The sequence below is a fragment of the Cimex lectularius genome, unplaced genomic scaffold (genome assembly GCF_000648675.2).
Source record: "Cimex lectularius strain Harlan isolate CLEC.00 unplaced genomic scaffold, Clec_2.1 scaffold147, whole genome shotgun sequence".
NCBI classification, from domain to species: Eukaryota; Metazoa; Arthropoda; class Insecta; order Hemiptera; family Cimicidae; genus Cimex; species Cimex lectularius.
In genome coordinates, this window is record NW_019392851.1 from 750,427 (window position 1) to 775,710 (window position 25,284).

At 32.4% G+C, this 25,284-nt stretch overlaps 4 protein-coding genes across 8 annotated transcripts; 2 read left to right on the top strand and 2 right to left on the bottom strand.

The window, feature by feature from the left end:
• The first annotated feature begins 2,977 nt into the window (after window positions 1-2,977).
• On the top strand, window positions 2,978-13,542 carry LOC106669784 (solute carrier family 2, facilitated glucose transporter member 1-like). 5 transcript variants are annotated; one of them, XM_024228691.1, is made up of 12 exons: window positions 2,978-3,071; window positions 6,611-6,702; window positions 9,365-9,469; window positions 9,625-9,785; window positions 9,907-10,031; window positions 11,722-11,862; window positions 11,936-12,073; window positions 12,130-12,308; window positions 12,596-12,808; window positions 12,863-12,965; window positions 13,029-13,197; window positions 13,268-13,542. In XM_024228691.1, exons 1-12 carry the CDS (start codon window positions 3,062-3,064, stop codon window positions 13,329-13,331), a joined length of 1,500 nt encoding a protein of 499 aa, XP_024084459.1. In that variant the 5' UTR covers window positions 2,978-3,061; the 3' UTR covers window positions 13,332-13,542. The 5 variants fall into 5 exon arrangements, with proteins under 5 accessions (XP_024084459.1, XP_014254982.1, XP_014254993.1 ...); XM_014399496.2 differs by lacking the exon at window positions 2,978-3,071 and adding an exon at window positions 5,035-5,145 and having other exon boundaries at window positions 13,268-13,541; XM_014399507.2 differs by lacking the exon at window positions 2,978-3,071 and adding an exon at window positions 7,303-7,510 and having other exon boundaries at window positions 6,625-6,702.
• A 707-nt stretch (window positions 13,543-14,249) lies between these two features.
• LOC106666549 (DNA damage-binding protein 2-like) lies at window positions 14,250-16,301 on the bottom strand. Its single transcript, XM_014393827.2, has one exon. It carries the CDS (start codon window positions 16,039-16,041, stop codon window positions 14,629-14,631), a length of 1,413 nt encoding a protein of 470 aa, XP_014249313.1. The 5' UTR covers window positions 16,042-16,301; the 3' UTR covers window positions 14,250-14,628.
• Window positions 16,302-17,605: 1,304 nt separating this feature from the next.
• Window positions 17,606-21,695, bottom strand: LOC106668115 (ruvB-like helicase 1). Its single transcript, XM_014396575.2, has 8 exons — window positions 21,611-21,695; window positions 21,289-21,540; window positions 19,165-19,293; window positions 18,824-18,998; window positions 18,563-18,765; window positions 18,296-18,501; window positions 18,060-18,221; window positions 17,606-18,000 (listed from the first exon to the last, which is right to left on the bottom strand). The coding sequence occupies exons 2-8, from the start codon at window positions 21,427-21,429 to the stop codon at window positions 17,646-17,648; spliced, it is 1,371 nt and encodes a 456-aa protein (XP_014252061.1). The 5' UTR covers window positions 21,430-21,540; window positions 21,611-21,695; the 3' UTR covers window positions 17,606-17,645.
• LOC106668122 (traB domain-containing protein) lies at window positions 21,598-25,272 on the top strand. The gene is made up of 7 exons (XM_014396586.2): window positions 21,598-22,005; window positions 23,627-23,757; window positions 23,815-23,929; window positions 23,996-24,132; window positions 24,210-24,349; window positions 24,405-24,680; window positions 24,760-25,272. The coding sequence occupies exons 1-7, from the start codon at window positions 21,978-21,980 to the stop codon at window positions 24,893-24,895; spliced, it is 963 nt and encodes a 320-aa protein (XP_014252072.1). The 5' UTR covers window positions 21,598-21,977; the 3' UTR covers window positions 24,896-25,272.
• The last annotated feature ends 12 nt before the right edge of the window (window positions 25,273-25,284 follow it).

Sequence of the window (25,284 nt, forward strand, 5' to 3'; positions counted from 1 at the left end):
AATCTTTATTGGGATCATCTCCAGGGCCTGGGATTTATAAACATTGTTTAAATTTTACAAATGCACGTAGGAAAAAAAATGAATTTATACAATGCTAGAAAATTTTATATTAAAAAAAAATGAATTTATACAATGCTAGAAAATTTTATATAAAAAAAAAATGAATTTATACAATGCTAGAAAATTTTAGATTTAAAAAAATAATGAATTTTATACAATGCTAAAAAAATTAAGATAAAAAAATGAATTTATACAATGCTAGAAAATTTTAGATTAAAAACAATGAATTTATACATTGCTAGAAAATTTTATTTAAAAAAATGCATTTATACAATGCTAGAAAATTTTTAGTATCAAAGTATTTGTACTTGTGTCACTAAACAGCACATATTAATTCATAGCTTGCATTGAATGCAGGGACTGACTCGTACTAGCCTACTTCCATAACAAAGAGCAACTAAAGCCTCAAAAGGAGCTTCAGGCAGATAATTGTCTCGTAATGCCTATTGATGCCATGGCTCCAAAATTCAAATTAATGAAAAAATTAGAAAATTCAGTTAATGCCAACTAGATATGGTAACTCCAAAACTGAGTATGGTCAGGCGCTGGTATTTATGGATATAAACCAAGGTCTAAAATTCATATAAGCCTTGGGCGATATAGCACTGACTTTCAAGCATAAACTGTGGCTATTGACCACTGTGCTAAGGAGATTAAAATGCTAGGTGTCGTTAAACAAAGAATAATTATCTACTCATAGATAAAGTTAAACGATAATTACAAAAAGTGAATTGACATACCTAACATTTGTTATTTCTAGCTATTTACTTGAACAGCTAGGTGGCACTGATGGTAATTACTGCATAGGTGTTAAAGACCATCATTTGGGATTGCATTAGGGCCCTGTTAGACATTGGTATAAACAAAATTTCCCTTGTCTAAACCAAGACAAACACGGTACAGGGGCAATAAGAGGCTGATAAATTGGTCAAGGAAAAATTAAGACACCTTTTTTCCCTGAACCCCTTTGTGGTATACTGAGCTGCCATTTAGATGCCTGCTTGACATTTAGACATGAGATATTTTATTTTGAGAGAAATGAAATGAATGAACAATTGTTTTCATGATTTTCAGTTAGTGTTTACCTATGTCCACCTGGTATTTTACATCTAACTTAAATTTCTTCTTGAAAGAAAATCTAAATACGAAATATCTGTAAATAAACTGTCTACATCAAGAAGTAATTATCATTAATTATCTTGATAATGATTAATACCAGCCTTAATATTTCAATTGTATTTTAAAAAATCAGGGTAAATTTTAAATAAAGGAAGGCACTCAGTTTCTTCATCTCGCTTTCAAGAAATATTTCCTCTTCATCAGGTCTTCGAAACTACTTATAATGATTTACACGGTTAACAAATATAGTGGAAGAGAGATGATTGGGGTGTTCTTTGGACCTAATTCCAAAGGTTAATTGCCATTGCCAGCAATTCTGTTATTGTTATTTGCTGCATTGTTGTTTTATTTATTTATATATATACCTACAGATCAAAGATCCTTTTACAAACAATATAAATCTCAAGGTTATATCAAATTTAAGTAGCAGTTAAACAAATTTTATAAAATAAGAAAAACAAAACCACAACAAACATTAATAATAATACTAATCAAAAACAATAAACTATATTTATAATAATAATTTATAAAAATACTGCCTTTAATTTACATTTATATGTATAAAAATTTAGATGAAAAAAATCAATATTTGATCATATCTTATTTCCTTCCCTCGTTATTCTATTTATTGGTTAATAAAATATGTAATTTATGTAAACTAAATATTGGTGAATGCCCGATATCATCTATTGGGACATCGAAAGTGAAATATGAAATGAGATCAGTACAATTTAGTCGCATATTATGTAATGTATGTTTATTATGTAAAATATCATTAATAATAAATTGTAAAAATGAAACATAAATTTTTTTTTCTTTTTGATTTTCCCTGACTTCTAATACATCTACGTCAAATAAACCATATATTACTATTTCTATTTTATATTTTCCGGGTTTATTGAAGATTTTTTGTTGTTTTTCTTTTAAATTATTTTCAAGCATGAACTCTGGCAGTATTGGCATTATTTTATTCATATATCGTTTCTGTTTTGAAATGTTTATTGAAAATTGTTCTGGAATTTTTCTCCAATTTGTCGGGTTGCTAGGGCACACAAGGCATGGATCCAGGTCTCACCTGACAAGCCGTTTAGTATGACTCATACAAATTCTACATCTATAGCACAATTCTGAGGTCAAATAGAAGGTTAAAAAACCCAGTGGCCACTGGCCAGTACCAAGTACCAACTACCAGTAGAAAGTAGTCAGCTCAGTTGTATAGTTAGACGTTGTTTCGATCTCAGGAGGGCAATCATAGATTTCAGTTTTTTATTTTATTTTTAATATAGGCTAGTAAATTATTTATAAATTATTTCTCTCAATATTTGTAGTTTTTATACCTTACAGAACGTATATTCCGTCATATCGCGTTATTATTGAGACAAGAATTTCCCCAAAAAGGCTGATTTAAGGTTTGTGTGGATAAGGATTTATGTAATCTTTATGGTTTTGTTGTTTCACTAAATATTTACTAATTAATTATTTTATTTTTACTAATCAAAACTAACTTTATTTGAGGAAATTATTACAAAGAATATTAAACATAATCTGCCATATTTTTGTTAGTATTTTTCCTCTCTATTTAATTATTAGTTTAAAAATCAATAAATATTGCTATCTCTGTGTAGCTTAATGTACTTACTTATTATTTAATAAGTTTATCAAATCAAACCAGGTCTATCAGTATTAAATACTTATGTTCTTAAGTTGTAATTCGTCATTTACCCCTTGAATAGGAGGTAAAACAGTAATTATCATTTAAAACAAGATTCAATTTTGCAGGAAGTGATTAAAAAGAAATGTCATCTAACTTCTCACCAGACTCATTAGTTCCTGCAAGATTTCTCACTCTCCTCGCGAATCTCATCATTTTAATTCTAGCAATATGGTCACGAGTAAGTATTAATTTTCAACTAGCGATAACCTTTTTAAAACAGTTTTGTTTGATCATTAAGCCTTCATTTTTTTCTATTAATTAACATTACAAGTTAATTTGATTGCATTACGCTCAAATATTCTTGAACTTACGAATTCGTTCCTTTCTGGCCATCTTGATTTAATCACGCTGAAAATTTATTGATAGACTGCAACAACAAAAAAATGCTTTACATTTAGAGCGAACTGGCTTTACAGTTTTTTTAAGCCTAAGATATTTTCAAATTTAGGATTCAAACGTAACTGCAAGCTTACCTTACGAATATGAAGAGGAAGAATACAATGCTAAAGATAAAGAGTAAGTACATTTTATTATTCTGAGATATTTTTGTATTACCTAAAAACAGGCTGCCTTTTCTGAATGTGAAGTATTTTTGTACAGGCTTACGATTGGATTGTCACTAGGGATTGCGTCGATTGTTATCGAGTTTTTAGGATTTTTTACAGGGATCTCCATGTTCAGAACGTCAATTAGTTTAATGTGTATCCTTTCCAATGACACTGCTACAACATGTACATACTCTGATTAACGTTTAATGTCCTAGAATTTCATTATAATATATCACCTTATAACACCAATAGCGATATTTCTCCATGGTTTCGCATGCTTTTCTACTTCGCAATGGCTTCTTCACTCTTGGCAAACGACGGCTTACTGGCCAATATTCTTCTTCTGCTCATTCCTGCCAGCGCTCATAGAATCTGTCATCATTGTATGCTCTTTCGTGGGATCTCCCAAAGAATGTTGACAGAGTAGAATTTTTTTGCTCAAATAGTTTCTTTTAATGAGTGATTTGTCGCACTGTGATTCATACCAAAGCGTATAAAATTATGATCTCACTTTTGTAATATTTTATTTATTGTTCAAGTCTAATGTAAAGCAAGGAAATAATAAAATCTACGGCGTTTTTTGTTTTTTTCGTTATATTAAAAAGTAGTGCTACATGAATTAATTCATGTTTATATGTAATTTGTATCCATTATTTTGTATGCTTTTTTTTAAAATAAAGCATGTTTTTAATACAATTCTCTTGTTCAGTTTTTTTTTAGATGGTAGATTTTAGAATTTTATTTTTCCCATATCCTCAGAGGTTTCAAATAATAAAAGGGAAAATGAAAATACACGTAAACAGGTCGTTTTTACTGCCTGCTCTCGGCTTCTGGGCATCGCCCCTCGATGGCTTTTTCTACCAGCCAGTCCACTTTGAACAAACAAACTACATACTGGATGAACCGATGAACAGCACAATAATAATATATTTTACAACAAACTTTATTTATGTGTATATTTGGTGTGATTAATAACAGCTTTAATAATTATGATTGTATACTAAAGAAATAAAGGCAATTTGAAAGAGAAAAAAAAAGTTCTAAGTCATGTAGAATGGATGGGTGGTAGATCTTGTCCACTCTTCCGAGCTGAATTCATTAACGTTGAAACCATAATTTTTAATATTCTATTTAATACGTGTTCATTTTTTTAACCAAGTAAATCGAAAATAGTTTAAAAGTCTTGACGAGGGGTTGTATTCCTCGAAAGCTTGAAGGAACTGTTTTTCTTCCTTTCAAATTTGCCTTATCATTTTTTTATGAACATATTTTTTCTTAAACAAATATAAACTATTCTACTTTTTTAATTAATTTACCTAATAGCTTTGAAAATGGCTGTATGACTAACCAATAATAATTAAGAAAGATTAGATTTTTTAAAAGGTTAGGGATGGTTTGAAATGAATAAAAAAACATGTATATGTTTTTTTATCATATAAACCAAAAATAAAAAAGATAGAAGAATAAAGCATCTAGTTTTAATTATGTAAAACGATAGTTTCGTTCACCCTTTCATTATCAGCCTTTTAATTTTTATTGTTGAGACTGTTCCCTCTTGTCTATCTCCCCCTCTACAACACCACTGTCAGGACGATGGTCATTTGGTCGTTGGATATTAGACACTAAGGTTTAATTGAAAATCGACAATATTTTTTCTTTACGTATTTTATGTTGCTTGCTTAGAGAAAAAAATGTTTTAATTAAGTAAGTAATTAGCTTTTCCTATTTAACGACATAGAACTAAACATTAGAAGAAAAAAAATTAAGTTTTTGCTATTGAAAATGAATTATGTCTAAAAATTTAAATTTTATGATGTTGCAGTTAAGAAAAATTACTTTTTTTTTCATTTAGTTATTTATTTAATTTCATTTATTCATTTATTTATACATTTTTTATGAATTTATTTCAACTACTTAAATATTTGAACCCTTAGTAACCCTTAATTTAGAGTGCTAGTGTTTAAAATTCAGGGCCACTGGATTTGAACCCGGGACCTTTACCTTACAGTGATGAGCACCGTGTCAATGCATTAAACTCTGTAAAGTTAACAATTAAGCCTTACCCTAAAAATATTACTATAACAAAATGTTATACTTAATACTAGTATTTATGGATTTGTAAAAATTTGACTGAGGTTTTTTTTGAAATTTGAATTTCTTGAGTTAATCATGCTACCCTCAACAGGCATATTTTATAAACATTTTATAAAAATAAAACGTATTAAATATTAAAATTTCTATAAATATAAATAGACTGAGAAAATATTTTTAAACTGCCATATACAGAAATATTTTTAAAATTTATTATAAATTTTGTTTAATCTGTTTTTAGTTGTTAATCTAATATCCTGACTTTATTAAACTAAATTCTAGTTGTTTATCAATGTTTTTCTTTGAATTTAACGAGTAATTTAAAATAATTCTAAACCATTAATGTGTTGGTGAATAATAGAACTTAAAAATAGTATAGTTTAATCAGAAATGAAATCATTGTTCAATTTAAAAAAAAATAACATAGTATTTAAATTGAAGTGTTTAATGTTTTTAATAATGTTTAAATTGAATGATTATATTTTATTATTCCAAAACAAATATCAGAATGAAATTATGTCTTACTATTTTCCTGATGATGCTTTTAAAGCTACAGAAGGATTATATAAATGTCACAAAGTTATCAGAGATGGACGAGATATCTCCTCAATTTAAATTTGCAGATGGGAATTGACTATGTCCAGATTTCGTTTTTATAACGTATTTTATTTTATTAGCGTGTTTTTATTTTGTTTCATATTCTCTTGCTTTTTTCCAGTTAGATTATAATAGTTATATTTGTACATTTATAATTGAAAAATAGATACAATGTAAATTTATAAAATGGTTCCAAAGTATCAGAACAATTCGCACAATAGTTCACTTATAATGGATTGGCATTGACCAATCAGAGATGATTGAACGCAGAAACTATCCATCGAATTTTAATCTATTGCTGTTCGAACATACTTAATTGACCTCTCCATTTTAATGGAGGTCCCTACGCAGTCAGATCTATTTCTCAGAATCATTTAACATTTCAACTCTAAACACGTATTTGTACAGATCATAACTGTACAAATATATATCATAAATAGTGCCAAATATCCTTTAATATATGTTTGTCATTTTTTTTTAGGATTGATTGAAGTCGATGATATGGATTTGGACAAACGCTGCCTTTATGAACCAGCTTTTCCAAAATCAGAAATGTCTCAAAGTGCAAATGTGGTAAGTCTTTCGTATTTTTTTAATCTGCCTATTTACAAATATTACAAATTATGAAATTACAGCGAAAACAATAAAATAATAATTTATTTTAAAGTTTTGTACTTTCTATTTTAAGCGAGGTAAATAGTTTTTTTTTTTGCGTTATGAACTATGCATATTAGCCATGTGACAATTCATATATGTGTGATCAAATTGGGGGGGGGGGGTTATTGTGAAAAAAGGGCCAGAGGCGACGGTGGGAATCGAACCCACGAACGCGGCGTGAGAGTCTCTCATGCTAACCACTCGGCTACCGCGGTCCCCCAAGAGGTAAATAGTTCTAGTTGAAAAAGCTAAAGTTTATCAACTAATTACCATATGGGTTTTGGAGATAAATTGAGACTTGTATTACTAGTGCCTAAGAGAAAATCAGTACAATAAATATTAAAAAATGTTAATAAAGACAAAAATATATACAGTGAAACAATTCTTTAACTAACAACATTTAAAACATTACAACTAATTTTATCTTATGTTTGGAATGCACAAATTAATCTCAATTCTAAACTCTGGTCAATACAAATTCCTCCTCTGTTATCTTTATTTTTTCTTTTTGTTAAGTACACTCAACATTCTACAAGGCCGGAATCTACCCACTACTGAAGCAACTTAATCTTTAAAAACTACAGATAAATTCCTATTTTAGTCTGAATGAAATAAAACATTTCTTCTAACCTTGGATTTATTTTTATATGTACATATAACAGCAGCTTTTTGAAAAATTATGTCGTCTGTGGCGGCTTATTTGCTCTCTCCACAATCTAAAACCGTATGTACATGTTATGTGATTGATTGTAATTCATTTAGATAAAAGCGTAAAATTTGCTTAAGTGTTGAAACACATTTTTAATAGTTTGAAAACTGAAATTGCACAAATTTTAATGGGAAATAAATCATGATCACACGTCCAATTATATAAAGGGTTTTCTAAAATGAATAAATTTCTTTGATGCCACGTTCAACGTTACAAGATAAAATTTGTAAGAAAACCATTCACTAAATTGTACATTTATATTTTATTTTTAAAAATATTTGACATATAATTAAGGACAATATACTTCTTGTTGTCTACACTCTTCAGAAGTTTTGGGGAACGAAGATTTTAGTGGTTTTTGTTCGTTAAAACCCCTCACTCTGACCAACAACCAAAATAAAAGAAAAAGGATTTAAATATCAATCCTTTTTTATTTTAAAAGTGTTTCATAGTTATTTATTTGTTTTTTAAATACTGTTTCTAATAGATTTAAAAAAAATAAATATGGGTTCATCAGAGAATATGGAAACTTCATTCACTTTAAGTTGTTGGTAGGTGTTGGTCTGCATGTCACAGGTTTTGATTTTCCTCGCTGGACGTAGCACAAAGTCAAAATAAATTTGTATATAGACGAGCCTAGTAAGTGACCCAGTGTCATTTTAACATTCATTCACTTAGTCACGAATAAATAAAAGTTTCCTGCATGCATGTGGTCACGTGCCTAATAATACAATAAACAAATAAATAAAAAATTCAGGGTTATTCCACAAGTGAACTGTACATTTCTAAATCGTTAATCACACATCCCATGCACACAATGGGTAATCAAATGCTAATTAAGTCACATAAAGTGATTAGTAAGATGATAATAGCATGTATCATTGCCCAAAACATAAGAAAACAACAGTTATTACGTATTAAATTTTTTGTTTTTGTTTTTAGACCTGACATATATTTGAATTCCTCATTCTTTTATGACATTTTGTCTAAACCATTTAGTAAAAATCAGTTTCAGTTTCATTTTATGAAATATTATCTTGCACATGTAAAATTAATAAATGCAAGGGAAAATGGCTGTGCCATTATTCTTCATAGTGGCAAATAATTTTCAAATATATTTACAAAACATTTATAAATTAGCTTAATTAAACAGTGAAAAAAAATTCATTATATAATTATTTTTTCAATATTGTGAAATAATTTATAATAGTTTTTCTACCATTTAGTCAGGTCTTGTAATTTTTTCATTAAAAAATCCGTAAAATTTGTCTTTGTAAAATCTTTTATAGGTCAAGGAATTTATTAAATTTGTTTTTACATACATGTAATAATTTAGTGTTTGTGCAGTAAGGATTTTACATTATTTTTATAAGGTACAGTTGGTTTTTATCCTTTTATGCCACCCTGTTTATATCTTATTCAGCTACTTTTACTCCTTTATTGTTGCATAAAGCATATAGAGAGTTCTTAATAAAAGATAATTTCATTTCAGATTTTAGTTGTTATTCTATTATGCTGAGTGTCGTTGTTAGTTAATAAAACGCCACAGCGACTGTAAATATGAAATTTTTCCCTTGTAGACCATCATTCAGTGACTTGACTTTGTAAGCGGAGGATGTCCAAACATAACGAATTCACCGTGAGGTTTTTTTTAATGTCACCTTTAACATTTATTTTCTTATGTATAACAAAATTTATCTATGGTAAGCACTATGAGTAGTTAGGAATGTTGTGGACTGGCATTAACTAAACAAGTGCATACATTTTTGCATGATAAATTATGAGGGATTGGTTTTTTGGGTATGATTGGTTCTAACAGTTCACTTGCTGTTGGAATCAGGAGTGGCAGAACTGGTTGATTGGTTGCAGAATCTCGGCTGGACAAGGAAGCTCGTGCTGGCAGGAGCCTCCACAACAATTGGTCTTGCTGTTCCTGTTGGATTCTCAATTGGAGTTGTCAACACACCAGCAGGGGTAAGCTTTATGTTAAACATGGACGCTTTGCATTTTTGTATAATTTTTCATTCTAGAATGAGATCTATTGTGTAAAAACCATACTTCCAGACCAAAAAGAATACTTTCTTTTAAGAAATTGCAAAAATTTTTAATTTAAATTTGATAATTTATAGATTATCAAAGCATGGTGTAATGAATCCGTGGCTGCACATTACAACATAGCTCTTGATAGCACAGGATTGGACAGCATTTGGTCATGTATAGTGTCTATATATTTGATTGGTGGTATGGTCGGTTCTCTGGGAGGTGCTTGGGTCGCAGATAGGATTGGCAGGTGAATACTTATTTTTATCATTATTTATAGTATTTATATTTATAGTATAAATATAAATACTAATATATGTATAGTATTTATATTTTAAAGTAACTTATAGTTAATCATATTTTTATCATAGGAAAGGGGGCTTGGTATTGGCTGCAATCTTTCTACTTGTAGCAGCATTAATGTTCATAGTTTCAAAACCTTTAAATTCTATAGAGGTAGTCCTTCTAGGAAGAATTGTTGCTGGTCTCGGAGGCGGTAAATATATATTTACATTACATTATTATATATTTTTGTACTTTAATAAATTTCCTTATAAATTCAAGATTTCCTGTTTTGCTAGAATTTAATTTTAATTTTAACTGGAGTGCCTTGGCAAAATGGTGATTGTTGTGTGGGTGCCTGGATGAACACATAGGTCTAGAGGGTAACGAAAAGATGGATGTGAGCCGGCTAGGGCTGGGATGTCCCAACCTCTGAACTTAGCCAACATGGCCCCCTTACACTAAAATGTAATAAAAAAAATTAATTAATTAAAAAAACATGAGAGAAATGGCAACGACAGTAAGCCAGACTGTGCATATCAAGAGCACTGTCAGTTGGTGGCCCTTGGAGGACCTGACTCATAGAAGAAAGGTCATCCTTACCCGATTAAGGATAGGCCGTGCAAGGTTGACGCACAGACTAACTTTTGACAAAGTCTGCCCATTTGTCCGGCATATAGAGAAAAGTTGCTCAATGTGTCCCCCTTAATTGAAGGGTGCAGTTCCTTGGCTCCATATAGAGAGTAGGAATGCCACCCGAGAATTATGCTTGACACAGCAAATATTTGGGATCCCCTGTTCTTTTATAAAATATTGATATATGTGTTGTTTTGTGTCCCCTGGGGAATAATTGAGTACCCTATCGACCCTCAATTGGATCAGTTCTATAATATGTATGGGTGATGGAGGAATGTCAAGTACTCCATCAGCCTGAGTCATTGGTATGTAACTAGGAAAAATGTATTTAAGAGTGAGAATGGTTTTGGATATAGGATTTGATTGAGGGGATGAAAGCTGTTAACAACTGCTGGAGCCCAGTCTTGGTAGCTGGACAGCCCTAGGACCAAGGCCTACCAACACCCAGGGTGGATGATTCTCAAGGCTAGAATTTTACACAAATTGTTATTGTGTTGGAAGAAGGGGCTATCCTTAATTGGCAGCAGCACTCCTTACCTTTGCTAGTTCGCCGGAACCTGTCCCTTCACGTTGACTCCCTGACAGAATCAGGACGCGATATGAAGAAATATAGATTAAATTAAACTAAATTAAATTAATATGATATACATACATTGGGCGATAAAGTTAATTTAATTTACATAAGTTGAACAACAAAGTGACCTGGCCAGGGTCAATAGATTAAAGAGAATAGTGACAGACTTATTACAGAAAATTAATCAAACTATACAAGAAACTTGGTTTTAAATGTTTTTCACAGTACTTAACAATTATGAGAACAAACACTTCAAATTAAAGTCTTATTAGAAGACGTGAGCAGCCGAAAGGAAAAATCTGACCAGTGAACAGCAAATGATGTACGATGAAGAATTGCAGGCGACGTGATTCCACAACGATGAGCGGGCGAAGAGAAAACAAATAACTTCGTAATCCGGTGGGGTACTCGTAAATTGTAACTTCGATTACAAATCGAGATCAAAAAAGAATTAGACAAACGCGTTGATCCACTCTCCAATACTAACTGGCCAGCTGGACCCCGAGACCCTTTTTTTGTTTTTTGTCTCCATGGATATTTGAACAAATAAACAAAATTTAAAAAAAATGAATAAAATTCTCTCCGGCGTAAACAGTTATGGTTGTGTGAAGCTTTTATTTTATCAGAAGTTAGAATTTATATTTGCAAGTGTTAATGTAAATAATTTTTTCCTTATTCATTTTGAAATTTTCAGGATTGGTAACTACAATAATGCCGATGTATTTAACAGAACTGGCCCCTATAGAAGTTCGAGGCGCAACGGGTGTCCTTTGTCCATTGGGCTTAAGTTTAGGAGTACCTATATCTCAAGGTTTGGGATTTCCAATGATTTTTGGTATGTTTTCTATATTATATTTTTTTTAAAAAGCGATGTAGGCTAATGTCTAAACAATATTAATTTATTTTAGGGTCTGAAAATTGTTGGAATTACCTGTTAGGCATGTATGCAGTTTTGACTTTGCTCAGCGCTATTGCTCTCCCTTTTTTACCTGAAAGTCCAAAATATTTGTACACCATAAGAGGGCTTAGACAGAAAGCAATTAAAGGTAAAAATTGTTTGTTTAATTATATTGATAAAGTTTAATTTTATGTTTGAATTTAGAGCTTACGAGCCTGAGACAGCTTCCTGCTGAATTTGTCGTGGGTGAGTTGGAAGAGAAAACTGACTCAGAGCCTGAGACCTGGTCAATTGTAAAACTTATAGCAAACCGTCCTTTAAGAATTAAACTGTTATTGGTATGTGCCTTACAAGGAGGGCAGCAGTTTAGTGGAATCAATGCAGTAAGTACAAGTTAATGCCTACTCTACACATGGCTCATCATTTCAGTGGGCCGAAAAAGGTCTCCATCAGTGGGCCATCATGTCCATTGGTCGACGATGGTCAAATGTGTGGTAGCAGTGGGTAGAAATTTACTGTGCATCTTGTTGCTCTTTTGATGCAATTGAATGCTAACACACCCTCCACAAAATGGTGATGACTTGTAGTGGCTAAAGATGGGCCATTGTGAAGAGGGGCCTTTAAGCTCAAATTGGGCTTGTACAAAATCACAATAATTTATATGTTTTAGGTTTTTTATTATTCAGTAAGAATTTTTGAAATGGCTGGATTATCTCAGGCAAATGCTCAGTATGCAAGTCTCGGGGCAGGTAGCATCAATTTTATAGTCGCTGCGATAATGATACCGGTCATCAACTTATTTCCAAGAAGAGCTATGGCGATTTTAAGCTGCACTTTTGGCACAGCTTTCTTAGTTGTTTTATCCTTCGCCATAACGTACACTGTATGTAAAATGCATTTTATAATATTTTCTATTATTAATAGAACACATTGCTAGGTTACATTTAGCTGGATGCTGTATCTATCTACTGTTTCACTCTTTGGATACATCATTATGTACGGTATCGGCCTTGGACCGATACCATTTTTTATAGGCTCAGGTAAATATAAATTGTGAAGTTTTATCACTGTAATTTAACCTGTAAAACAAATTCACTTTGTAGAGCTTTTCGATTTGGGGCCCAGGTCGGCTGCCATGGCATTGGGAAGTGTGGCAAACTGGGCTGGAAATTTCATCGTTGGCATGACTTTTCTACGTCTGAATAACAAGCTTGGGCCTTACGTTTTTCTACTGTTTGCCACTTCTACTGCGCTCCTAGCTTTATTTCTCAAGTAAGTAAAACTTTTAAATAAGTTACTGTTAGTAATAGTTGTAAAATTATTCATTTCTTTTCTGTTTCAGGGTCTGTCTTCCAGAAACAAACGTTGTGACATTAGCAAAAAGAAGAAAGCAATCTTTAAAATAAACTATTCACTACTGTATTATTTTACAAATAAATTTTCTAATTATAATTATATAAACTAAACTTAAAGAAATTGTTACTTAAATCAACTTAAGAAGTAAAGTGCAATTATTTAAGAGTGATAAACTGTTTTATGTGGGAAGTAATGCAGTTTTATTGTGTATTGTATTATGTTCAGTATTTAGATATAAATTGTATTAATGCATGTATTTCTGTTTTTGATAGAATTTATTTTTAAAAATTTTGAACTCATAAAAACTAAACATATATTGTGCTTTTTTGTAGACAAATATGTATAATTCTTTTTATCCCTTTAAATAAGAAAAATTGTGAAAGATCTTGCAATATAGTTTGCTACATTTAGATGAAACAATTTTTTTGATTTTTAATGTGCTAAAACTCATGTAGCAGATAAAAGCCACGGATATGCTAGGACCTAGGACTATATACGTACTGAGAAGTCTATATCCTAGGATGAGTCGAGATGAAACTAAATATCTGTACTCCAAATTTTCAAGATCTGGCTGCTTTTAGAAATATAAACTGGTTGATAACAATTAAACTTATCTTAAAACTAAAAAGCTTAAACTGACAATTGGCTGATATACAAATTTCATTATTTACACATTGATTATTTGGTGGTCGTGAGATGCGGTCTGGTGTGACGAAGGCTTTAGAAAAACATTTTATTGTGCCAATGTTTCGATCTTTATCGAGATCATCTTCAGGGCCTGGGATTTATAAACATTGTTTAAATTTTACAAATACATGTAGGGTGTGAAAAAAATTGTTGTTTGGAATTTTCAATAAAGATCGAAACGTTGGCACATTAAAGAAAATGTTTTTCTAAAACGTACGACACACCAGACCGCATCTCACGACCTCCAAATAATCATCAACTAATGGTCACTAAATATCACACATAATCCATTATGTTTAGTGTCCTATTTGACCAAATAACTTCTTTCAATTAATTATTCTTTTTATGTAAGGCATTTGTTGAGATGAATCTTGCTTGTAACACTAACTTTTTCATCTCAACCAAGACCTTACATAAAAATAATAATTAGTCATAATGTTTGAGACAAGGACATAACAACAAAAGGAAAGGGTTTGACAGATTTATTGTGTATAATAATACCTTAAAATAACAATAGCAAAATATAAAAAAATGTATAAAAAACAAATGTTTCAATTAAAACATTGTACAATTTCCCTGAGTAGAGTGTAGTAAAAATTGTCACAATTTTTTAAACTATTTCTAACATAGGCATTAAGATTGGTAACTGCTTATTATTATTTATAGCTGTTTTTTATTTTTAGGCCCTGGCTTATTACGTTTATCGTAATCTAACTTTTTACTGTGATTGCTTTCTTTTAAAGTACGTCTTGGTTTTTTTGGTGGTGGCTTATCGGTTTTATTTTCATTTTCACTATCATCATCATTACCACTATCATCAGAATGCTTATTATCAGATTTGGGTAATTTATTATCTGTCTGATGTTTTAATCTCCAGTAAAGAAGATGCATCCCCATCCCAGAAGCCATTAGATCACCTGTAGGATTCATTTCATTCAAGGATGAAATTCCTTTGAGTGAATTTGACACCATTTGTACTTTTATTTTTCCCGAGGAGGGGTCGATAATATCAATTGATTTCAGTACTTCGTTTTCATAGTTTGGCCAATGCGGATCGGGGTAGCGCCCAATAACGATGAGGTCTGCCAAAGGATGCCAAGTAGCTCGAATCCCTGTGAGATGTTGGAACTGGCGATGAGGGTGATATATAATGGTTTCTAAGTCGAAATTCGGTCCGCGGTATACCCTGAGTTCGTTATGTTGGTCTGTCGTAAGAAGCCGGTTGCCATCCGTCTTGCTGAAGTAAGCACTGTTTACAGCTTTGTTATGTTGTAAAACTTGTAGATAATTTTCTGTGCACTTATTACTAACTGTAGGTTTTTTCATATTCCGAATGTCCCAGACTTTGACGGTGTGGTCAAGCGAGGATGTCACTAACAGCCAATTCCTTGCATTACTGAATTCAGCGTTGATCAATTTTCTTTTATGTATTTTATATGAATCCACTTGTTTCATGTCTTTATTCAAAACTGTGAGTATTCCATTAACATCGCCAACGACGATAAGACCCGTCTTTTCTGAAGCACTGATGCTACAATACCATTTTTCATGTGTGCCTGTGGTCATTAAGTTGACACCCTTTCCGCTCTCGTAGTCCCACCATCTAGCAGTTCCATTGACACTCGTTAAAAAGACCCCATTATCCTTAAATGGATCGAAACAAATATTTGTAATCGAACCTCCTGGCCCGGTCCCTTCGAAGGATGACAACTCTACCATATCTCCAAAAAAGTTCACCCACTTTCTAAACGCAAGTTCACCCCATTTCGAACCTATCGCTAGTATGTTCGGCTTTCCAGGGTGCCAACACAAGGCAGTGACCCTTACGTGGAAATCATACGGATCCTCCAAAAACACATCATACTTGCTCAGGTTTTTAAGAATAATGTTCTCCCCTGTTAACTTAAAATCGCTAGGAGTAAATACTCCCGACTGGAAGCTATAATAAGACTTTATTATATTTGCCTCGTAATGCTTACTTTTTCTGATGTCCTGCCTGGTAATTTGAGGCTCAATGGACTTTATACTCTTATCACGCGCCTCAGGTTTACTGGAGCCCTTTGATCTTTTCATGCTTTCTTACTTAATTAATTACCATTTAAAATAAATCAATATATTTTATCTTTAAATAAATCTAAATTGTTGACGTTTTATACTTTGCATTGTCACTTGACACGGTTTAGGAACATCTATAACGCCTTGTATAAACAACATGAGGTTACATAACATACATATACCTAGGATGTAGTTGTAGAAGAATCATAAGTCCATAACCGTCTTTTTCGAAAGGCATTGTACAGCGCCACGTGGTATCAACGAGAGTTTGGTCATTAATGACTAAATTAAAATAAAGATTATCATATACAATTATTATACTTATACTAAAACTACAAGAGTTAAACTTTTATCTATTACACGGTGGCAATGTCATTTGATTTTATTATACAAATCTCTATTCAGTTTGTATAGTACATAATAGTCCATTTACAATAGGAAGAAATCAAAATGTAAAAAAAATTGCAAATTTATGTTTACTGTTCAAATTAATAATACTTACTCCTATTAAACAAGAATAATTATGCAGAATGAAGTTAAAAATATTATGTACAATTATCATATTAGATGTAATATTTTCATTTATTTTTAAGACAAATTTTTTACAAGATTATTTATCTTTAAATTGTTTTACACATGTCTATACTTCCTCAATAATTATTTTTAAATGGGTTCACACTGGTTTTTACCATATTAATTATCCCATTATATTTAATGGCCTATTGACCAAATTACTTCTTTCAATTAATTAATCTTTTTATGTCAGGTTTTGGTTGAAATGAAAAAGTTAGTGCCACAAGCGAGATACACCACTGCTCTACCACTTGAGCTATCATGACCGTTTGAATCCCACTCGTGGCACTAACTTTTTCATTTCAACCAAAACCTTACATAAAAACATATGTTTCACATGAATCCTTACCCATAGTAATTATGTTTAGAATTATAAGTAATGTAGAAAAAGATACTTTCTAAAAAGAGCCCCTTGGAACAACACGGGCTTAAATCCATAGTCGCACAATCTACAGCCATGTTAAAAAAAAAAGAACTTGAATCTAAAGAAACAAACCAGGCATGCGACAAGCAGACTACTTGCATAAACAAACCAATTGGAGAAAGAGGAAAGCTTACTCAACAGAAAGTTATTAAAAACTTCTGGCAAACATACATAACTTCAGTTAAGCCCGATCTTAAAAAAAAATGGGACCATCATCCGATGCCCGATGTCGAATTAAGTGAAGAGATAGAGACAACTGAACATATCGTATGCAACTGCCTTGCAATAGCTAGGAAAAGGTGATGATACTTGGAAAAACCATTCTTGAGCTAAATAATGAAAGAAAACTCCTTCAAGAAATCCGGGACAATAAACAAAAGTTTAAGAGGTGAAGGAAGAAATCCCTATGATTCCATACAGGGAAAAATCAGGTTTACTGTACTGCTGCTGCCTATTTGGTAATTGGCAGATTAAAATGACTGTACATAATCAAACTAAAAATTATGTTTCACAGGTTCAGGTTTAATGAAAAAGAAAAAGAAATTGCTTATACTGTTTTATATAACAATACAAAAGTGCCTATAATACAATGCATAAAGAAATTTAATTTTCAGTTATGATTCTCTTATTTCATGAATGCATCTTTGTCTTGGGATAAAATTTTGCTGCTTGACTTAGCATCGAGGAAGAGAGAGGAGACATCGATCACATCTTCTTTAGTTATAGATGTCCTACCATTAACTTTGGCCATTAGGTTTGCAGGTGTAAGAAGCTGAACGGCAAATCTGAGTGTAGCTCTTGTCCCAATGTTGCTGAGTTCGGCCAACGCATCCGGTTCTATGCTGAGCTTTTCGGTCTGAGCTCTGATTTTGAGTATCTGCGTTAATTCCTGCTTGTTGTAAGGCGATGTGCGGATAATAAGAAGCCTGTCTAACAGATCAAGTGGCATCCCATGTGGAGATACCAGATCTTCGGTCCCCCTTTAAAAGACATTTTTAACATGTTCTGTCAATTGTTTATAATGTATTATTAGTCTTACCTGACTTCACAACGACCACGGTTTGTTGCAAAAATTACTATCGGTGCGATCGAACTTTCAAGTGCCTGATGGAGATATGTAAATGTTTCAATATCTAACATATGAATTTCGTCAATAAATAATACACCCGGAACTAATTCAGCAATGCCTTGCCCAATATATCTGGAATTTATTTAAAAAATTTAAATATTTCTTAAAGAAATAAATTACTTAAAATTATAATTGTTAATACTTACTTATTGACAACTTTGTTTATTTCAGTTCTCAATTTGTCCGTGATTTCTGTTTTCTTTGCTTTGATCAACTGTCCCATCATTGAAAGGATGTCCTGACCACCTTCTGGCCTAGCGTTTGCAACATCTAAATCATGAAGAGTTACATCTTGAATAACTTCTTTCTTTTTGTGTACATCTCCTTTAGGTAAAGGTACATATTCTTCTGCCTGTTAATAAAGAAAAAGTTCAATTAACAGAGTAATTTAATAGAAAATTTATTTAACTCACCTCTAAATCATATTCAGTAGCGTAAGTATCACTTCTTCCTTGTCTTTTTACAGCTCCACTGTTTGCTTCAATGTAGATAACATCTCCAACTTCGACCTTCTCTTTTGTAAGGGATTCGTTAATACTAGGCTCGAGCTTCAATTGTTTTGTACCTTTTGCCGTTTTCAGGCCGATGATGACGTGAGAAATAGTTTTACCATATCCTGGAATTAACAATTGATTCATACCTTTTGAGATATACAAATTTTAGTTTGAACTAACCGCCCATTGGATTTTCGGTTTCAATTGGAGTCAATTCTGTGACTTCACCCTCGTAAACTTCTTTGGTCTCTTTGATCCTCAGACCGATTGCCCGTCTGAAATTTTCCATAAGGACTTCAGTCTTTTTTATTTCTGAACTGAACACTTCTGAACCAACCATTGGACAAAACGGCACCTGAACAAAAATTAGCATATTAAAATGGTCAGGTCTGCAAAATATATTTTCAACATTATTGATACTAATCCATATATGTTTAGTGGTCATAATTGACTGTATTAATTATTTCAAGTAATTAACCTTAGATAATAAAATTAATTGAACTTATTGATAATCTTGATACCTTGCTTCCTAATTCATGAGCCATAGCCAATGCTATAGCGGTTTTTCCAGTACCAGGAGGTCCTGCCATTAGTACAGCTCTCCCTGCCATCTTCTTTGCTTTGATCATTTCTACAACAATTCCTGCAGCCTAAAGGAAAGCAATATATGTTAAAAATCCTTTATTTTATATTTTTTAATGGCCTTATGTTTGAAACATTGAAAATGGTGTGATTGAGGATGTATTAATGTGGAGGGGAAAAATGAGGGGTGATAATGGGAAATGAACTGGCGACCGTGGAGTCCATGAGCTGAGAGTCTATCGAGCTGACCACACAGCTACTGCAGTCCTCTTTCTCCAGTCAATTTGATTGCTGTTATAATAGGCTTATTCTAACTCATGCCAATCCAATATGGGCCAATTGTTATAAATTTCTATAAGTTTGGAATATAGTATTCAGAATTATTGGAAACTTTCCTGGGTAAATGGGGATATGCACACTAGGCTTCAAGAGTACATAAATACAACCTAATTGGGCATTTCAAATTGAGAAAGGAGAATGAAAACTTTCATGCCTGGACAATGTTAAAGTCCTTCTATATGACAATTTGAAAGTGTAGTTTTAATTTAAGACCTTTCTGACTATTGGTTCTAATAGTAAGAAAATTCAAATGGCGTAAAATAACTGGATCTATGTATAGAAACGCTTATAGAGCACTTTGATCCAACAGTCAGATATTCGTCTCCAAGTGAAATAGCCGGGCAGCCATAAGAGCACTAAGCTCAAACATTATTACCTCAAAGATGGTGGTGAATTGCAATACTAAATAAAGATACTCTCTGATAGGGCCCAGGATATGTAAGTGTAAATGGAAATGAGAAAGCAAACGCCCTTGCAAGGAAAGGACTATAGTGCTGATATGTCATGAGTCCTTCTGTGGAATAAGGATTCACACTATCAATCAGTATTTTAGACAGGATGAAAATAAAGAATTCACTCATTGGACACAACAATCCAAGAATAAGATCCTAGTAAGTTTCGAAAAGAAAGAAACAACACCCAACAAAGAAATCAAGAAAAACTTCAGATTCTAACAGGGCACTGTGGACTGAACGGGCATTAAAACGATGATTGGTATAATCCAACACGGTACGTGCATATTCTGCGAGAAGCTGAGGAGACATCAATGCACCTACTAACAAACTGTGGTGCTACACTTGCATGAAGAAAGTGCTTTGGGATGTATAATGTAGAAGAAATTCAACCATTAAAACTAATAAAATTTCTTGATGAACTATAAGATCGAGGGATACAACAGCTCTCAAGGGTGTATTACACAACTCAAATATTACATCCACATCTGAGTTGCATATGTGGATTCCTGTGAACCTTTTGCTTATGGCCCAAGTCTATGACACAATCTGCCGCAGGAAGTGGAATGTGATTCAGATATGAGGGTAAAAATATATATTGGGATTTGTTTTAATTTATTTTCAATCACAATTAAGGTTCTAAGGTAAGGAGGTGGACTTAGAAGGATTGTATTCTTAGGATTAAAATCGAAGTTTGCAGAGAGGATTACATCGTCAGTAATGGGCAGGGTGAGTGTACCAGAGTTTCAAGTGAAGTCTGCTATGCATATGCTGGTACTGATCGTCAATGTGCAGCTGGCCAAACTTGCACCGATCGTTTACAAGCAGCTGGCCAGACTGGCACCGATCATCAAATTCATGTGCAGTTGGCCAGTGACACGTATCATCAATGTGTGGTTGGCCAGCCTGGCACTGATTGTCACTGTACACCTGGTCATTTGGCTCTGATCATCAACGTACACCTGTCCAGACTGGCACTGATCGTCAAATCAAAGTGCAGCTGGCCAGGCTGTCACTGCTTATCAATGTAAGAATGGTCAAACAACAGCTATTTGACAAAACGATTAAACTATTGTATCCATTTGGATTATAGCTTGACACTGTTAGATCCATTGTAGGAAATGTGCGCCGACAACTGTTTAGACTACCATGACACAAAATGTCAACTATAAATTGTACAAGTAATTGTCTGTTGAACCTACCCATTGAAGTTTTGTTTAGTGTTTTTATTAAGTTCAAATATCGCAGTGAATACATTAAAAAAAGGCTTACTTCTCTTGCGCTTTCCTGGCCGACGAGGCCGGCTGCCATTTGGATTGGGACACCGTTTTCATCGAGTCCCAGACCCTTGATGTGACTGTGTGAAGAAATCCTCTGAGACTTCGCGCTGCTCTTCACCTCTTCGATCTTCATTTCGATAATTATATTATAAAACCGGACAACAAGAACACAATTTCGGGATGACGGAGTTTGCCGCTTGTTGTGGTCAAGGTAACTGCCGTGTTTTCTATATCAGGTAAACCACTGCATTACAAAAAAAAATATAAGCTCAATGACTCATATGATTCTAATACAGTTTTAAAAAATTACTAGCCTCTTTTTTCTAGAATGCAATTAGGTTTTAGAATCAGATAAAAGTCAAAGTAAATGCTTAGGAATTGAATTAAAGCAACCTTGATCTCTAGAAATAGTACATAACCTGAACCTGACAAGTCTTATAAATGCTTATGTTCTGTTAGACGTCACATAAGGTTGGATGTACTTGTCCCACGTTCGATACGATCAGACTGGGTCGAAGTGCGTATTCGTCAGACTGGAAATCGAGAAACACCTCCGAGAACGTCCCAGTACTGACCTTGTTCCGTCTGAACCCCTGCCTTTTCAAAAAGAAATATTTTCACACTGTCTATGGGAGGTGACGAAGCTGTCGAGGAAAAACAGTGCTAATAAACAAATACGCCATGGACGAGAACAACTCCGATTCAAAAGGTGTGAGTTGGTTTTAGCATTAGGGGCACATTAGTAGCACTGTTTAAAAAGCTCTACTTCTATTAAAAAAAAAAAAAGCTTTTAAATATGCCAGGAGTGTAATAGTTGAATAGAGGTAGCCTCATTTAACAGAGAATCCATATGGACCTCCATAGTTCTTAGGCCACTATTATGAGAATCACTACAAATGTAGACAGATTTTTATTAATTAGATTTATTAAATATACCACCAATTTTTGTAATTGAATTAATACTATTTTGTGAACTAGTCAAGAAAAAATGTTTACATTCCTTCTCAAATTAAATTAAATGTTTTGATAAGTTCAGGACTGATCTTAAACTCTGAAGTTACACAGTTAATGGGGCTCGTCTTCTTTTATAAAAGATGTTTAAATTTTACAGCAGTTATTAAATATGTGAATAGAGGTGGCTTCATGTACCGTAAAGACACCACAAAGATTATTCCATAGTTTTTGTCCATCATTATGAGAATCTTTTTAAATGCAGGGAGGTTTTGGTCAATTCATTTAAGCAGATGTAGTTAAAATAATTGTTTCCTGCATTATTTATCACTATCTTATGTACTATGCAGTTAAATTAGTCTTTATTTTAACAGTTTTAGGGAAAATTCTGAATATTTAATATGCTCAGACTTGTCAAAAGTTGTAAATTGATTTTAGAAGTTATACTTGTCGCACTATTAACTAAGATCTACTTTTATGGTTCAACCTTTTTGTATTAATTTACTAGCAATGCAGGTTTCATATAATTGGGTAATGGAGTGGTGAATGCAAATACCAAAGACACATAGATTATTACAAATAGACACTACATAGTTTTTCTCCATCATTATGATAATCACATTAAATGAAGACAGGTTTTGGACAATTCATTTTATTTAATTTAGTAAAAATAGTTGTTTCCAGAATTATTTATCACTATCCTATGTACTATGCAGTAAAAATTGTCTTTATTTTAACTATTTTAGTGAAAATTTTGAAGATTTAATATGCTCAGATTTGTTGAAAGATGTGAATTAATTTTAGCATTTATACTTGTTACTCTATTAACCATGTTCTACTTTTATGGTTCAACCTTTTTATAATAATCTGCCAGCAGTGTAGGTGTGATACAATTGGATAGAGGTGACTGCATATAGTATAGAGACACCACATAGTACTCCATAGTTTTTATGTCCACCATTATAACTTCCAATGAATCTCCCGCATATTTTATTCAACTAAGTGTGCATATTATTTTATATAACTCACATTTTGTCTATCATACAAGTTTTGCATTGAATAACCTTTGGTCCTTATTGTTATATTTATTCATACAGAATTTTCTTCGGAAGGTTAAAGAAAAAAATTTAAAATTGACCATATATTGCAACAAATTCCTTTTCTAAGACCATTGCTATGTAAGTAATAAATGAAAAATGTTTCCGAATATACAAAATAAAGAATTCCAGATAATTTTTTCAATTTGTTGTTTTATCCATCTTCTAATGACAGTCATAGGGACACATTTGTCAGAGACATAGTGATTCATCACTGTAAGGGGTTAAAAATGTCCATCTTTTACTTGTTAAATTAATTGTTTAATTATTTTTCATATACAGAATTTTCGATTGAAGAATTCGATGCAAATCTTCCAAATACAGTGACATTATTGCGTGGCGCGAATGATTCGAAGCTTTATCTTGTCGGGACTGCTCACTTCAGCCTCGAGAGCCAACAAGATGTTTCTCGGGTATGTCGATGTCTATCATTTACATTGTAACGTCCTAATTTCTATATTATTGCTCAGGTTATACAAGCTGTTAAGCCTGACATAGTTGTTGTTGAGCTTTGTAAAGGAAGGGCCAACATTCTTCGTATGGATGAAAAGACAATTGAAGAAGAAGTGAGAAATTTATCATTAGGTTTGTTTCATACAGTAAGGTTTTTGTTCATATAAAAAAATAAAAGTATAACATTTTTTAATGTAGAAAAGATGATAAATATTATAAAAGAGAATGGAGTACTTCAAGGCATGTTGAACATTCTTCTTTTAAACCTTTCTGCTCAGCTTACTCGAGACTTGGGCATGGCACCTGGTGGCGAATTCCGGAAAGCGTTTCAAGAGGTAGTTATAATTTTATATTTACAATTATAAACACTGTTAATTGTTATGATAGATTAAAATGTTCATTCTGAATGTAGGTAAAAAAATTGAGGCACTGCCTTTTCCACTTTGGTGACAGGCCTATAAAAGTAACGTTAAAGCGAGCTCTTAGTGTTTTAACTTGGTGGGAAACTATCAAACTGGCAGTTACACTTATTTTCCAAAAGCCAAACGTCAGGTATGCGTGAGCGTTAACGATCAAACTTCAGCTATTTCACATATCAATATTTCAGCCGGGAAGATGTCGAAAGATACAAAGAGTGCGACATCCTTGAATCTATGCTTCAAGAATTGACAGAAGGATTCCCTAAACTGGGCAAAGTGTTCATCGAGGAAAGAGATAAATATCTAACTTACAGTCTTCAGCTGGCGACTTGCATAACTTTTCCTCCGGGTACAGGTCAAGGAGAGCCTGTCGTTGCTGTAGGGATTGTCGGGATTGGTCATACTCCTGGTATTTTAAAACTTTGGGGAAAAGTCAAAGAATCAGATATCCCTCCCATTTTAATGTAAGCATTAAAAAAAAAAATTTATTTATTATATATTTACTTTGTTTTACTAAGATTAACATCTACTTTTTTATTTCAGAGTGAATGATAAACCAAGCAAAGGCTATTTTAAAAAGAGTCTTGCTGTTGGACTGGCTCTATATATTGGATATAAAGTAGTAAGATCTATTCCATCCTCATTTACAACCAAGTTGTTAACTGCAATAAAACTTTGAGCAGAGTGAGAAGTTATCTTCAGCAATCTTAATTACATTACATTTTTGAAAGTTTAATTTTATATTTTATTTTTTTACTGTTTTATTTTTGCACGTTAAAAAAAGTGCATTTTATCACTGTTGTTTTAAATTTGTTGTTTTATTTTTTTTAAATAATGCCTTTAATTAAAAGTATTTTTCCATTATTAATTAAGACTATTGTTAAGTATGTTTTGTTAATTATTGAACAGTGATTGTGTGTGTGTGTGTGAGTAATAAGTTTTAACTGGTTATGGTGTTTAATGTAAAAACAGGCATGATTTGATGAAATGAGTAAATTTAGCAAAACAGACAAGTCTTCGATTTACTCAGGTAAAATATAATTTTATAAACTACAATGGCCTTTTAAT